This window comes from Chiloscyllium punctatum, chromosome 6, assembly GCF_047496795.1.
Source record: "Chiloscyllium punctatum isolate Juve2018m chromosome 6, sChiPun1.3, whole genome shotgun sequence".
NCBI classification, from domain to species: Eukaryota; Metazoa; Chordata; class Chondrichthyes; order Orectolobiformes; family Hemiscylliidae; genus Chiloscyllium; species Chiloscyllium punctatum.
Window position 1 is genome coordinate 67,656,473 of NC_092744.1, and position 17,326 is coordinate 67,673,798.

The 17,326-nt window shown below is 43.4% G+C and overlaps 1 protein-coding gene across 1 annotated transcript in view; it reads left to right on the top strand.

Moving 5' to 3' along the window:
- The window catches only part of LOC140479052 (pinopsin-like), a 73,836-nt gene that overhangs the window by 14,116 nt on the left and 42,394 nt on the right, over positions 1 to 17,326 (top strand). The window contains exon 2 of the mRNA XM_072572861.1: positions 5,021 to 5,349. Within this exon, the coding sequence (XP_072428962.1) occupies positions 5,021 to 5,349 (329 nt within the window). The remainder of the gene's footprint in view (positions 1 to 5,020; positions 5,350 to 17,326) is intronic.

Consider the following 17,326-nt stretch of genomic DNA (forward strand, 5'->3'; position numbering starts at 1 on the left):
ATCTTCCAAGATGTCTGTTCCCCATTATTATTTCTCAAACCTCATTTTCCAGCAGTCCAATGTCCACTTTTTCCACATATATATAAAAAAACTTGCAATTTTCTTTACATTACCAGCAGGTTTACACTCATATTTCATTTTCTCCCTCCTTACTGCTTTTTTAGTTGTCCTCTGCTCGTTTTTAAAAGGTTTCCCACTTATCTTCATTATATTGTATGATTAGATTACCTACAGCATGGAAACAGGCCCTTCGGCCCAACAAGTCCACACCGATCCGCTGAAGTGCAACCCACCCAGACCCATTCCCCTACATTTATCCTTTCATCTAACACTACAGACAATTTAGCATGGCCAATTCACCTAACCTGCACATTTTTGGATTGTGGGAGGAAACCGGAGCACCCGGACAAAACCCACACAGACACGGGGAGAATGTGTCGACTCCACACAGAGAGTCGCCTGAGGCGGGAATTGAACCTGGGTCTCTGGCACTGTGAGGCAACAGTGAGAGAGAGAGAAAAAAAAGAAACCAAAACTCTAACTAACTCAGTAGTGAACCTGCGCAGTTACTGCCTTTGCTGTTTGAATTCATGTATCACTGGACATCGGAGCGTGTCTGGGAAAATAGGATTGGATACTCTGGAGACAGGAAGCTTGTTTCCGCTGATGGGTGAGTGCCGAACCAGAGGACACAGTTTAAAAATAAGGGGTAGGCCACTTAGAACAGAGTTGAGGAGAAACGTCTTCACCCAGAGAGTGGTGGGTGTATGGAATGCTCTGCCCCAGAAGGCTGTGGAAGCCAAAGTCTGGATACTTTCAAGAAAGAGTTGGATAGAGCTATTAAGGATAGTGGAATCAAGGGTTATAGGGATAAGGCAGGAACAGGATACTGATTGAGGATGATCAGCCATAATCATAATGAATGGTGGTGCTGGCTCGAAGGGCAAAATGGCCTATTCCTGCACCTATTGTGTATTGTCTATTGTCTATCTGTAAAAATAATAGGGTGGTTATGGTAGGGGATTTTAACTTTCCAAACATAGGCTGGGACTGCCATAGTGTTAAGGGTTTGGATGGAGAGGAATTTGTTAAGTGTGTACAAGAAAATTTTCTGATTCAATATGTGATGTACCTACGAGAGAAGGTGCAATACTTGACCTACTCTTGGGAAATAAGGCAGGGCAGGTGACTGAGGTGTCAGTGGTGGAGCACTTTGGGGCCAGCGACCATAATTCCATTAGATTTAAAATAGTGATGGAAAAGGATAGCCCAGATCTAAAAGTTGACGTTCTAAATTGGAGGAAGGCTAACTTTGATGGTATGAGGCAAGAACATTCAAAAGCTGATTGGGTGCAGATGTTCGCAGGTAAAGGGGAGGCTGAAAAATGGGAAGCCTTCAGAAATGAGATAATGAGGGTCCAGAGAAAGTATATTCCTGTTCGGCTGAAAGGAAAGGCTGGTAGGTATAGGGAATGTTGGATGACGAAAAAATTGAGGGTTTGGTTAAGAAAAAGGAGGAAGCATATGTCAGGTATAGACAAGATAAATCAAATTAATCCTAAGAAGAGTATAAAGGCATTAGGAGTATACTTGAGAGGGAAATCAGGAGGGCAAAACAGGGATATGAGATAGCTTTGACAAATAGAGTTAAGAGAATCCAAAGGGTTTTTACAAATACATTAATGACAAAAGGGTAACTAGGGAGAGAATAGGGCCCCTCAAAGATCAGCAAGGTGGCCTTTGTGTGAAACCGCATGAGGTAGGGGAGATACTAAACAAATATTTTGCATCAGTGTTTACTGTGGAAAAGCACATGAAAGATGTAGCGTGTAGGGAAATAGATGGTGACATATTGAAAATGTCCATATTACAGAAAAGGAAATGCTGGATGTCTTTAAAGCATAAAAGTGGATAAATCCCCAGGACCTGATGAGATGTACTCTAGAACTCTGTGGGAAGTGAGGGAAGAGATTGTTGGGCCCCTTGGTGAGGTATTTATTTCACCGATAGTCACAGGTGTGTTGCTTGAAGACTGGATGGTGGCTAACGTGGTGCTACTGTTTAAGAAAGGAGGTAAGGACAAGCCAGGGAACTATAGACCAGTGAGCCTGTTGTCGGTGGTGGGTATATTGTTGGAGGGAATCCTGAGGGACAGGATGTACATGTATTTGGAAAAGCAAGGACTGATTAGGGATAGTCAACATGGCTTTGTGCTTGGGAAATTATGTCTCACAAACTTGATTGAGTTTTTTGAAGAACAAACAAAGAGAATTTATGAGGGCAAAGTGGTGGACGTGATCTAAATGGACTTCAGTAAGGCATTCAAACAAGGTTCCCCATGGGACACTGGATAGCAAGGTTAGATCTCAAGGAATACAGGGAGAACGAGCCATTTGGATACAGAATTGGCTCAAAGGTAGAAGACAGAGGGTGGTGGTAGAAGGTTGTTGTTCAGACTGGAGGCCTGTGACCAGTGGAGTGCCACAAGGTTCGGTGCTGGGTCCTCTACTTTTCGTCATTTATATAAATGATTTGGATGTGACCATAAGAGGTATAGTTAGTAAGTTTGCAGATGACACTAAAATTTGATGTGTCCGTGGACAGCGAAGAAGGTTACCTCAGATTATAACGGGATCTAGATCAGATAGAAAAATGCAAGGTGCTGCATTTTGGGAAAGCAATTTTAGCAGGACTTATACACTTAATGGTGAGGTCTATGGAGCGTTGCTGAACAAAGAGACCTTGGAGTGCAGGTTCATAGTTCTTTGAAAGTGTAGTCACAGGTAGATAGGATAGTGAAGAAGGCGTTTGGTATGCTGTCCTTTATTCGTCAGAGTATTAAGTACAGGAGTAGGGAGATCATGTTGCGGCTGTACAGGACATTGCTTAGGCTTTTGGAATACTAGAATACCCTAATGGAAGGGTGTTATGAAACTTCAAAGGGTTCCGAAAAGATTTACAAGGATGTTGCCAGGTTTGGAAAGTATGAGTTACAGTGAGAGGTTGAATAGGCTGGGGCTGTTTTCCCTGGAGTGTCGGAGGCTGAGGGGCGACCTTATAGTGGTTTATAAAATCATGAGGGACATGGATAGGATAAATAGACAAAGTCTTTTCTCTGGGGTGGGGAGTCCAGAATGAGAGGGTGAGAGGGGAAAGAGATAAACGAGACCTAAGGGGCAACTTTTTCACGCAGAGGGTGGTACGTGAATGGAATGAGCTGCTAGAGGAAGTGATGGAGGCTAGTACTATTGCAACATTTAAAAGGCATCTGGACGGGCATATGAATAGGAAGTGTTTGGAGGGATATGGGTCAGGCGCTGGCAGGTGGGACTAGATTGGGTTGGGATATCTTGTCGGCATGGATGAGTTAGACCGAAGGGTTTCCGTGCTGTACATTTCTATGACTCTCTGACTCTAACTATGAACTTGATTATCCCAGTCCACCATAATTATGTAATATCACCCACCTTGCATGCCATTTCTATTTCCTGATTTTTTTTTGCCCCACATCCTAACTATTACTAGGAGGCATACACACAGTTGCCATCAGGTTTCTTTTCCTTTGCGATTCCTGAATTCTACACACACAGATTCAACACCCTCTGACTCTCTTTGTTGCTTCTTGCTATTAATTTAGTTTCATTTGTTACCAACAAGAGGCAATCCTGCTCCACTGCTCATCTGCCTGTCCTTTCAATAGAATGTATATCCTTGGATATTTCGTTTCCAGTGCTGATGCCTTTGCAGTCACACCTCCATGGCGCCCACAACATCATCAGCACCAATGTCAATCTGCACTATAAGCTCATTTACCTTGTTTCATATACTGTATGCATTCAAGTACAACACCTTCAGTCTTGTGTTGACCACCCTTGCTGCTCATAGTTGTCCTCTAACCTGTTGTGTTTGCAGGTGGATTACTGACCCTTTTCATAGTCTGTCCTGTTACATGTTCTGGAAACTTCAATAACCTCTCCTGAGCCCTCCCCACTCTTTAACTAGGTTGAAGTTCTTATGACCTCAATTTACCTCTATTTGCAACATGCTTTAAGATACAAAGCCTTTACGTTTGTTCTATCATTGAATTTCCCTACGCTTTTGTGCTTCCTTGGTACAATGTGACATTCACACATTCTGTCCCTTCCTTTTCATTTTTTGGTAACAATAAGCCCCATCACTAACCAACAATCCTACTTTATGCTTTTCCCTTGAATTTATAATGTTGCATGTAATTAAACACTACTCTCCCCTCACCCGCCCACCCACCCCCACCCCAATTTAATGAAAAGTCCTATCCACAGCCCTAGTTATGTATTTTGCCAGGACTCTTGTACCAGTATGAATCAGATGGAGTCTGTCCCATCAAAATAGCTCCCTTCTTTCCAGTATGGTGCCAATGTCCCACTATTTCAAAACTGTTTCTACTACACCAACTTTTGAGATACACATTTATCGCATTAATCTTGTTTGGCGTCTGCCAGTTAGTTTGTGGATTAGATAGTAATCTGGAGAACCTTTTTAGTTCTGCTTTTAGCACTGAACTGCTAAACCTCTTTGTCTTTCTACTGATATCATTGGTACCTATGTGGACCACGACAAGTAGGTCATTCTCATCCCACTCCAAGTTCCTCTGTAGCCCAGATATAATATCCTGAATCCAGGATTCACTACCTCCGACTAAAGAAATTTCTGCTCATCTCAGTTCAAAAGAGTCATCTTTTCACACTGAGGCTCTGCCCATTGTCCCAGTCTCCCCACTTGTGGAAACATCTTCTCCATGTCCATGCTATCCTGCTCTCTCAGTATTCGCTAAGTTTCAATTAGATTTCCCACATCTTCCAGTTTTTCTAAAAAATACACAAATTGAAAGACACAGTCATAGACTCATAGAGCTGTACAGCATGGAAACAAGCTCTTCGGTCCAACTCGGCCATGTTGACCTAGTATCCTTTAATATAATTTAAGAATTGCTAATACATTTCTTCTGAAAGTTTAGTAATGTGTTTGTTCTTGTTCACAGGCACTGTATCATTGATATCATTGGCTATACTTTCATATGATCGTTATGTTACTATCACTGGAGCCACAGAAGCTGACAAGGCAAATTACAACAAAGCCTTTGCATGGATTTCATTTTCTTGGATCTACTCACTGATATGGACATTGCCCCCTCTATTTGGATGGAGTCACTATGGTCCTGAGGGACCAGGAACCACATGTTCTGTGAACTGGCATTCAAAAGATGCAGCCAATGTATCCTACATTGTGTGTCTCTTCGTCTTCTGTCTGGTCATCCCCTTTCTGGTGATTATATATTGTTATGGAAAGATACTGATGACAATGAGGAAGGTAAGTCTCACCATGACTCTCAAACAGTTCCTATGGATTACAGCATACCTAATGCAAACCCACTATTTGAAAAAAAATTAGAGAAAAAACAAGGGATGATAGATCAGTAACCCAAGATCAATAGTAGGAAAATACTAGTATCAATCTTAAAGGGTTTAATAACAGAGCACCCAAAAAAAAATGACAGGATTGGACATGGTCAGCATGGATTCTCAAAAAGGAAATCACGCTGAACAAATTTACTGGAAATTTGAGAGGCTGTAACTTGTGGAGTTGATAATGGAGAGCCAGTGGACTTTCACAAGGCTTCTGATAAAGTTACACATAAGATTAGCATGTAAATTTAATGTGCATGCAATTCAGGGCAGTGTGCTGATATGGATAGGTAGCTGGTTGGCTCACAGGAAACAAAGTGAAGGAATAAACATGTCCTGTCCTCTGAGTTGAAGGTGGTGACTTGCACGCTACCACAGGGAACATCACTGCTTGCATGCCAGCTATTTACAATCTACAACTGATTTAGATCAGGGAAGTAAATGCGATATCTCCAAGTTTGCAATCAATATGAAGCTGAATGGGAAGGTGAGTTGTGAGCAGGATGCTGGGATGCTTCAGTGTGATCTAGAGAAGTTGTGTGAATGAGCAAATACCCTATAGATAAACTAATAATAGGCATAAATGTGAGGTTAGCTCAGCTGGCTGATTTGTGACGCAGATTAATGGCAACAAGGTAGGTTAAATCCCCTCAATGACTGAGATTGCCATGAAGGAGTGTCCTTCAAATTTCCCCGTGCCTGAGGCATGGTGACCCTCAGGTTAAACCACCACCAGGCATCTCTCACCAGTGAGGGAACAGCCCTGTTATCCTTTGTGACTTTGGATACTTTCCCTTTGATTGACCCTGAAATTGTGGATAAATTTTGTGATTTTACTGTCATTTTCTTGGTAATAACTTTGACCAAACACTTTTCCATACACAAAGAAGCAGGTGTAAATGCTTTTGTTTGCTTTATAACCTGATCAAATGATTGTGCTTAGGTTAAATATTCCCTGTCTTGTTCCTTCTCCATTTCTAAATCCAGACTGTGCTTCATCAATTATACTTCAAATATGCTATTATTTTGACTTTTCGAATCATTTTAATGAGATGACTCATTAAGCTTATCATTCTAAAATGGGTGCCCTTTAGGCTTCTTAGATTTCTTAAAAAATAACATATGCCTCAAGTCTCTTGGTCTCTGTCCTTTACTACATATTTGATCACAAATTTCTATTATCACTTCTCATACTATTTCTCTGCAGGCTTTGAGATGTTCTAATGTTCTTTAGCTATGTCTTGAGTTTTCCCTGGGCACTTCATTTCAAAGGATTTGTTAGCTCTGATATTATTATGCTCAGTGGAATGTACTTGGGGAAGGAATGATTTTGTGGTATTATTGCTCAACTGTTAGTCCAGCGACCCAGATAATAAACATGTAAGTTAGCTCGCTGATCTTGAAGGCTTGTTGTCAGACATTTCATCACCATGCTAGGTAACATCACCTGTGAGAGTCTCTGGTGAAATGCTCGTGGTATATCCCACCTCTCTATTTATAGGTCTTGGTTTCTAAAGGTGGGTGATGTTATTTCAGGTTCCTTTCTTCATCGGAAGGGAGATGGGCTCTAAATCAATATGTTTATTGATAGAGTTTCAGTTAAAGTGCCACACCTCTAAGAATTCTCCTGCATGTCTTTGTTTCACCTGTCCTAGGATGTATGCGTTGTCCCAATCGAAATGGTGTCCTTCTTTGTCTGTATGTATAGAAACTAGTGATAGTGTGTCATGTCTTTTGGTGGCCAGTTGGTGTTCATGCATTCTGGTGGCAAATTCCCTGCTAGTTTGTCCGATGTAGTGTTTTTTACAGGTCTTGCATGGTATCTTTCAAATGGGGTTAGTTCTGATGGTCTTATCTAATGGATCCTTTATGTTCATTAGTCACTGTTTATAGGTTTGTAGGCTATCATGATGCCAAGGGTTCTGAGTAGGTCAGAAGTAATTTCTGACATGTCTGAAGTAAGGTAATGTGGCTATAGTTTTTGGGTGCTTTGTGTCTGCTTCTTTGGGTTTGTTTCTGAGGAATTGGCGGATTGTATTTGTTGGGCACCCATTTATCTTGAAAATGTTGTATAGATATCTTTCTTCTGCCTTTTGTAGTTCTTGGGTGCTGCAGTGTGATGTAGCTCATTGAAATAATGTCTTGATGCAGCTCCGTTTGTGGGTGTTGGGATGATTGCTTCTGAAGTTGAGTACTTGGTCTGTGTTTGTTGTTTTTCTGTAGACGCTGGTTTAAAGCTCTCCATTCACTGTACGTTCAACTGTCACGTCCAGGAATGGGAGTCTGTTGGTCATTCTCCACCTCTTTTGTGAATTTTATGCCTGTCAGGGTATTGTTGATGGTGTTCTATGTTTCCTATAATTTGTTCCGTTTTGTGATGACAAAGGTGTCATCTACATAGCGGACCAAAAATTTGGGTTGGACAGATGGGAGGGCAGCTTGTTCAAGTCTCTGCATTACTGCTTCTGCTATGAGCCCTGGTATTGGTTATCCCATAGATGTTCTGTTGTGTTGTCTGTAGGTTTTGTTATTGAATGGGAAGTAGATGGGTGGTGAGGCAATGTTCTGGGAACCCGAGTTTAAATCCCACAATGGCAGATGGTGTAATTTGAACTCAGTAAAATCTGGAAATAAGAGTTTAATGATGACTGTGAATCCATTGTTGATTATTGGGGAAAAAAAACCCATCTGGTTTACTAGTGCCCTTTAGGGAAGGAATCTGCCATCCTTACCTGGTCTGGCCTAGGTGTGACTCCAGACTCACAGCAATGTGGTTGACTCTTAACTACCCTCTGGCAATTCGGGATTGCCCTCATCCTGAGAATGATTTTAAAAATCTCAAATTGGCAGAATGTGACCAGTGATGCCCCATAAGGATATGTGTCAGGCTCTTAATTATTCACATTATTAACAACTTTGATAATGACATAAACAAAAGAATCATATATCCAAATTTGCTGATGACACAAAGTTAGGAGGGATGAGAGACAGTGTAGGTGACAGCATAAAATTACAAAAGGATATTGACAGACTAATGGATAAAATTGTGGCAGAATGGAGTTCATTCTAAGTAAGTGTGAGGCTATCCATTTTTAATAAATATTTTTATTGAGAAGAAGATTTTAAATTTTTTTACAAAAATATAAAATTACTACAATATAATAGAACAACCTTGCATTGTAACAACAATAACAGTAAACAAATTACTACTCTACTCCACAAACAATTCAGGAGGATAAAAAGCTCTGCACAAACTACAATTCAATAAATAACTAAATCAAAACAAAAAGAAACTAAATTAAACCGAGCTGAACTAAAACAAATTAGATTAAGTTACGTTAAGTTACAACACTCAGCGCAATCCCACCAAAGGTCCCATCACCAGTTGTTTCAGTAGGCATAACCGTATTTGTTCAGAATTCTTCCCCCAGAGGCACCCGGGCCGCTAGACACAGCCCTCACAGCTATACAAAGGCCCTGACCAATATAGCCGACATGTCTGTGCCTATGTGGTTCAAAAAGGGCTGCCACTTTCTATTTAAAAAGTTCTGTTTTCTTATTCACCATGCTTGTAAGGAAGTCCAGGGGGATGTGCTCCATTACTAACCTACGCCACCAAGAGAGTCCTGGGGGATTTTCCGACACCCAGCTCATCAGAATGTTCTTCCTCACACAAAATGGAAGAATATTTAACAGTTTCTTCCCATGCACATCCAAAGAGGGGAGATCAGTGAACCCAAGAAGAGGGACACTGGATCTACTTTGACTTTGGTTCCCAAGACACCTTCTAAAGCACTCGCTATAGCACTCCAATGCCTACAAAGCTTGTGATATGACCACAAGCAATGAGTAAGAGTATCAACATCTATTTTACATTTGGGGATCACTGGGGACGCTCCTTTCTTAAATTTCACAAGCCTCTCCTGTGCCATATAAACCCTGTGGAGTACCTTCAATTGCATAGCCTGTGTCCTATTGCAAATCAAAATCTTCCTTGCATTCTCCCAAATATCCTCCCACTCCTCTGGTGAGATCTCCACCCCCAATTCCTGAGCCCAAATTCCACACAGCCACTCAATGTCCTTCAAGACACTAACTCCTAATAAATGATAGAGGGTGCTGACTGAGAAAGTGCCCATGGACCGAAACACTCTCCTCTTCATATCCAACTTATAGGGGCTAACTATTAATGTAGTCTTTTTCTGTATAAAGTCCCTAATCTGAAAGTAACGAAAGAGATCCCTCCTAGATAGTTCATATTTCTGGCTCAGCTGCTCAAAAGACATCGTGACCTCCATGTCAAATAAGTCTCCCAAACAGGAAACTCCTCAGGACACCCAGAGCCTAAAGTTGGAATCCATCGATCCTGGCTGGAATCCGACCAATCCTACTATGGGAGTGAAAGGGGAAGTTGTTTGTAAATTGCCCTCCCTTTGTTGCATCATTCTCCATGCTTTAACCGTGTTAAGGACAATTTGGTTTCTGCAACGGTTCATAACAGTCGTCATCTTGTCCATGAACAACGGGTCAATGAGAGGACATTTTGCCTGGGAGGCCTTGACGTCCAGCCAGATTGACCACAGGTCCTGGCAAGCCTAATCAGCCCAATAGGATAGTAGGGAACTGAGTTGATATTTCTTAAATTCTGAAAAGTCCACAACCCTATCCCCAAGGAAGCTGCATTTTTGGCAAGCTTAATAAGAGGCCGCCTGTGATGCCAGATAAAAGATCCGAGCCAACTGTTAGCCTCCATAGCACTTGCTCGGGCAGCATCAACGGGAGCATTCAGATGGGGCATAATAAATGAGGAAGAACATTCATTTTAACCAGAGCTATTCTACCCAACCAGGATATCGGAAGACCCTCCCAGCACCAAAGGTCCTGTCTTATCTTCTCTAGCAACTGCACAAAGTGAGCTTTATATAATTGATTAGATTACTTACAGTTTGGAAACAGGCCCTTCAGTCCACACTGACCCTCCAAATAGCAACCCACACAGACCCATTCCCCAACAGCTAACATTACAGGCAATTTAACATGGCCAATTCACCTAACCTGCACATTTTTTTGACTGTGGGAGGAAACCAGAGCACCCGGAGGAAACCCACACAGACACGGGGAGAATGTGCAAACTCCACAGACAGTTGCCTGAGGCAGGAATTGAACCCAGATCTCTGGTGCTGTGAGGCAGCAGTGCTAACCACTGTGCCACCGTGCTGCCCAATTGATCGAAGGCCAGAGTGAAAAAAATGCCTCAATACAGGAAATCTCCCTGTGACCACCTGAAAGTGAATCGTACTCCAGCCCCAAGCTCGGGTACTCTGATAAGACACCCAACAGGTATGGCCTCCGATTTCTTAAAATTGATTTTACATCCCGAGAAAGAGCCAAATAAATTAACCACTTGTATTAAACAGGTCACAGATATCGTCAGGTTAGCTAGAAAGAGAAGAACGTCACCTGCATAATGGGTGATCTTATTCCTTTCTGATCCCACCTCTAGGGCAGTTATATTGGGGTCCTTCCGGATGGCCTCTGCGAACGGTTCCGTCACCAATGTAAATAGTAACCATGAGAGGGGACATCCCTATCGGTTGCCACTACCAATACTAAAATGGTCAGACTTTATACCATTAGCTTTAGAGTCGCTATATAACACTGCCACCCAACTGGCGAAGACCTCTCCAAGACCAAACCGTTTGAGGACATAAAAGAGGTACAGCCACTCCACCCAGTCATACACCTTCTCTGCATCCAGGGAGACTACCAAGTCTGGAATCAACCCTTGCTGGCATACCTGAACCATATTTAGCTCTCTCCTAATATTATTAGAGGACCTGCGACCCCTAATAAAACCTCTTTTACAATGAAGTGCAACACCTTCCCCAGCCTCAATGCCAGTATTTTTGACAAAATTGTAAAGTCCATGTTTAATAACGATATGGGTCTATACAAAGTGCAATCCTCTGGGGCTTTCCCTCTCTTGAGAATAAGAGATATATTTGCTTCTCTCAGAGAGGATGGGAGGCAGTCCTGACTGGACGAATAATTATACATATCCAACATTAGCCCGGCCAACATGTCTATGAACTCCTTATAAAACTCACTCCGAAATCCATCTGGGCCGGGTGCTTTACCACTGTGGAGCTGCCTCACCACCTCCTGTATCGCTTGGATTGTCAGAGGGGCATTCAGAAGAAACACCTGCTCTGAAGTTACATCTAGGAGGTCCAAATATTGTGTGCAATTCTGGTATCCTTCCTATCAGAAGGATGGTGTAAAACTTGAAAGGGTTCAGAAAAGATTTACAAGGATGTTGCCAAAGTTGGAGGATTTGAGCTACAGGGAGAGGCTCAATAGGCTGGGGCTGTTTTCCCTGAAGCATTGGAGGCTGAGGGGTGACCTCATAGAGGTTTACAAAATCATGAGGGTCATGGATAGGATAAATAGACAAGGTCTTTTCCCTGGGGTGGGGGAATCCAGAACGAGAGGGCATAGGTTTAGGGTGAGAAGGGAAAGATATAAAAGAGACCTAAGGGGCAACTTTTTCACGCAGAGGCTGGTGCATGTGTGGAATGGGCTGCCAGAGGAAGTGGTGGAGACTGGTACAATTGCAACATTTAAAAGGCATCTGGATGGGTATATGAATGGGAAGGGTTTGGAGAGTTTTGGACTGGTGCTGGCAGGTGGGACTAGATTGCTTTGGGATATCTGGTTGGCATGGACAAGTTGACTGAAGGGTCTGTTTCTGTGCTATATGTTTCTATGACACTATGACTCTAAAGGACTCCTTCTTCACCAATTTGTCCTCACAGCCCTCTGACCGGTACAACCCAGAGTAGAACTTCCTGAATGCTGCATTAATCTTTTTGGGATCGCAGGTGATAATATCAGTACAGTCGCTAATGGATGTGATAGATTGAGGGGGGGGGGGGCACTCTTCTTTCTGGCCAAGTACGACAGATACCCTACCCGGTTTATCACCATACTCGAATGACCTCTGTTTCCCTTTTTGCTGATGGTTGAGCGTCGTGTTCAGAACAGCCTGGAATGCTTTAATCCGCTGCAACTTGGATGCAGACGGTCTGTCCAAATATGCTGTCTCGGCTGCCTTCAACCGAGCCTCGAGCATACACTGCTGTTCTCCCTTCTGCCACTTCCGGGTCGCCGAGTAAGAAATAATCAAATCCCTTGCCTAAGACTTGGCAGTCTCCCAGAGCACCGACTAATTATTGGGTGTACCCAAATTCATATCCCAAAAAAAGTTTAATTCCCGTGAAAAATACTCAATGAACTTGCTCTCGTTCAGGAGGAAAGAATCCATGCGCCAGTGCTGCGAGGCTGTTCCATCACCACCATCCTTAATCTCCATGTACACTGCCGCATGATCAGAAATGGCTATGTTCCCAATTCTGCAGGATAGCACCGAATTCAAAGAGGCTGATGGGGCAAAAAACATGTCAATCCTAGTTTAGCACTTATGTGGGTTAGAAGAAAAGGTGAAGTCCCTACCGTAAGGGTGAAGACATCTCCACACATCCACCAAGCCCAGCTCCCTGTTCAGGTCCACCAGCTGCTGGGATTGCAGGGAAATACTTGCGAGACCGCCGGGCATCCTATCCACCTTGGGGTCCATAAGTTGGTTAAAGTCTCCCCCTATAATTGTATGCTGTGCCCCGAGGGCCATCAGCCTGGAGACAGCATCATTAAAAATTTGAGGGGGTGTGCCAGGAGGGCAATATACATTCAAGATCCCATATTCCTCTCCATGTATTAAAGCTTTAAGGATCAGAAACCGTCTTCATTCGTCCTTAATTTGGTCTTACAGCTGAAATGGAAGGTTCCTCTGAATGAGTATAGCTAGTCCTCTACTTTTTGAATTAAAGGATGAGAAAAGCACCCAGCCAAATACTCCCGGCTGTAACTTTAAGTGCTCCTTATCAGTTAGATGTGTTTCTTGCAGCAATGCTACATTGACCTTTCCTTTCTCAGGCTTGAAAGTATCTTTTTTCTCTTAGTCTGTGAATGACTCCCCTTAATGTTCCAGGTGTCCCATTTAAACAAACGGTTAGCCATAGTCATCCGAAACAGCCTGTGATCCCCCCCCTCACCCCCCACCCCGGGAAGAAGAACCCCATTTATAGCACACCAAGTGAAAGCTGTAAATAGTTCGTATAAACTTAAAAATACAACTACAAAAACTATCATATCAAAATTTCTTAAAACAACTTCTACAATGAACCAACATGTAACACAAATAAGAGGAGACTTCCCCTCTTGCCCACACGGGTGCTCAAACTACCCACTAACACCTTCATGGCTCCTTCTAGCTGAAGCCATGCCCCATACCCAGACAAAACAAAGTACAAAAAAGTTACATACGTCTTCCAACAAGAAAAGTAGAAGTCAGCATTCAACACATCCCATCCATATCTTGACCCCAAGCAGTCCTGATTTTAAAAAAAAACCCTGCCCCCCCCAAACCCCCACCCCGTACTAAGAAAGAGAAATGAAAAGGGAATGATAGAAAAACAAAGGATAATGGGAGAGGAGAAAGAAGGGAGAGGAGAGAGAAAGAAAGAGAAATAAAGAGAAACACCGCACATATTAAAAAGACAAAACCAGGCAAACTACAGAAAAACAAAGTGAACACTATTGTCCATATTATTTGAGCCAGGCAGTCTACCTTAATGTGTCCAGGAAGTCCTTTGCCTTTTCTGATGCGTCAAAATTAAACACAGACCCTCCGCAGCTGAAATGTAATATTGCCGGATATCTTACAGAGTACAGAATATTCAAGTCCCTCAGCCACCTTTTTATCTCATCAAAGGCCTTCCCCTTATGAATCACAGCCACAGAAAAGTCTTGAAAGAACATAATTCTTGATCGTTTATATATCAGAGCCTGTGGATTCTTCACCACTGCTCTAGAAGCTTCCACTACTATTTGTTTGTCTCTGTAGAGCTGGAGTCTCACTAGGACCGGGCAGGGGTGCTGGTCCAACCTGGGCCTGCACACTTTGACCCGGTGGGCCCGCTTGACCTGCATCCAGCCCGTCCCAACCTCCCCCTTCTAAAACTGTGGGAGCCATTGCTCCAACAAGCTCACTACCTGGCTTCCCTCTTCCCGCTCCGGCAGCCCGATCAGGCGGATGTTCTTCCGACTGCCTCAATTTTCAAGATCGTCGACCTGCTCTACTAAGGCCTGTGCCTGCTATTCCAGGGCCTGGAACCGGCTCTCCAAAGTTCCCATCGCGGTTTTGGAAGCCGCGGTCTGCTGCTCCACCTCCACGATGCGCTGCCCGAGACACTGGATCTCCTGGTAATGCTTCTGCAGCATGGCCGAGATCGGTTCCAGCCTGATCCAGGTCTCCTCCATCGCTGAATTGAACTTCTTTCAGAGTTTGATGAACTCTGAGACCAGACTCTGCTGACAGGTAAGTCCCCAGGAAAGTTCGCGGAGGCCGTCGCCACGGGCTTGTCCGGTATTGCAGGGGAGTGCCCTGCTGGTTGCAATCCTCGCCGTCCTTTTCCCTTAGTCATTTTTGTTTCTGTGAAAAAAAGCACTGAAACTAATAAACAGCAGTTCTAGGGGCCTAAAACCAGCGATCTGCACCACAATGGGTAAAAATGGAGGATGAATGCACCAGTTTGTCTGGGTTTTTGGGCAGAGCCCAGCAAGGCAGACCTACTGGATTGTCACCATCTTGGATCTCCTAGAGGCTATCCATTGTGGCCTGAAAAAGGATAGATTAGCGCATGTTCTAAATGGTATGAAGTTAAAAAAAATGGATGTCCAAAGATACCTGGGGTCCAGGTGCATAGATCTTTAAAATGTCACAAACTGGTGCATAAAATAAACAAGAAAGTTAATGGAATGCTGGCCTTTATATCTAGAGGACCAGAGTACAAGGATGCAGAAGTCATGCTACAGTTATACAACTGGTTAGACCCCACTTGGAGTATTGTGTGCAGATCTGGGTACCAGACTTCAGGAAGGATATATTCGGGGGACTGCAACACAGGTTCAAAAGAATGATACCTGGGGTTATGTTATGAGGACAACTTACAAATTAGGCCTGTTTTCTCAAGAACAAAGAAATTTAAGGTGTGATCTGATCTTCAAGAAAGTCTTCAAGATATTAAGAAAAAGAAAGGGTAGATAAAGATAAAAATTTCCACTGTTTAGAGGTTCCAGAACTCAGGGGCATCGACTGAGAACTAGGAGCAGACCACTCAGAAGAGATAGAGTCAAAAAATCCCTACAGTGTGGAAACAGGCTATTTGGCCCAACAAGTCCATGTTAGGAAACATTTCAACTCACAAATGGCAGTAGATGTTTGGAACTTTCTTCCACAAATAGCAGTGAATACAAAATCAGTTGTTAATTTTAAATCTGAGACAGATAAATTCTTGTTAAGCAAAAGGTATTAATGGATATGGGTTTCATTCCTGATGAAGGGCTTATGCCGGACAGGTCAACTCTCCTGCTACTTGGATGCTGCCTGACCGGCTGTGCTTTTCCAGCACCACACTCTTCGATATGGGCCAAAAGGCAGATATACAGAGTGAGAACACAGATCAGCGAATGATTTACTGAATGATAGAATAGGCTTGAGGGGCAAAGTGGCCTACTCCTGTTCCTTTGGCCAAAAGAGCTGAAATCCAAATGTAAAGTGAGAATGACAGCCCTTGAGATTAAAGCTGCATTTGACTAAAGAGGATTGATGAGGGCAGAGTGGTAGATGTGATCTATATGGACTTCAGTAAGGTGTTCGACAAAGTTCCTTATGGGAGATTGGTTAGCAAGGCTAGATCTCATGGAATACAGGGAGAACTGGTCATATGGATACAGAACTGGCTCAAAAATAGAAGACAGAGGGTGGTGTTGGAGGGTTGTTTTTCAGTCTGGAGGCATGTGACCAGTGGAGTGCCACAAGGATCGGTGCTGCGTCCTCTACTTTTTGTCATTTACATAAATGATTTGGATGCGAGCATAAGAAGTACAGAAATTAAGTTTGCAGATGACACCAAAATTGGAGGCGTAGTGGATAGCGAAGAGGGTTACCTCAGATTACAACAGGATCTGGACCAGATGGGTCAATGGGCTGAGAAGTGGCAGATGGAGTTTAATTCAGATAGATAGGATAGTGAAGAAGGCGTTTGGTATGCTTTCCTTTATTGGTCAGAGAATTGAGTACAGGAGTTGGGAGGTCATGTTGTGGCTGTACAGGACATTGATTAGATTAGATTACTTACAGTGTGGAAACAGGCCCTTCAGCCCAACAAGTCCACACCAACCCGCCGAAGCACAACCCACCCATACCCTTACATTTACCCCTTACCTAACACTACAGACAATTTAGCATGGCTAATTCACCTGACCGGCACATCTTTGGACTGTGGGAGGAAACCGGAGCACCCAGAGGAAACCCATGCAGACACGGGGAGAACGTGCAAATTCCACACAGTCAGTCGCCTGAGGCAGGAATTGAACCCGGGTCTCTGGCACTGTGAGGCAGCAGTGCTAACCACTGTGCCACCGTGCTGCCCACCAAGGTAGGCCACTGTTGGAATATTGCGTGCAATTCTGATCTCCTTCCTATCGGAAAGATGTTGTGAAACTTGAAAGGGTTCACAAAATATTTGCAGGGATGGTGCCAGGGTTGGAGGATTTGAGCTCGAGGAAGAGGCTGAACAGGCTGGGGCTGTTTTCCCTGGAGCATCAGAGGCTGAGGGGTGACCTTATAGAGGTTTACAAAATTATGAGGGGGATGGATAGGATAAATAGGCAAAGTCTTTTCCCTGGGGTTGGGGAGTCCAGAACTAGAGGGTACAGGTTTAGGGTGAGGGGAGAAAGATATAAAAGAGACCTAAGGGGCA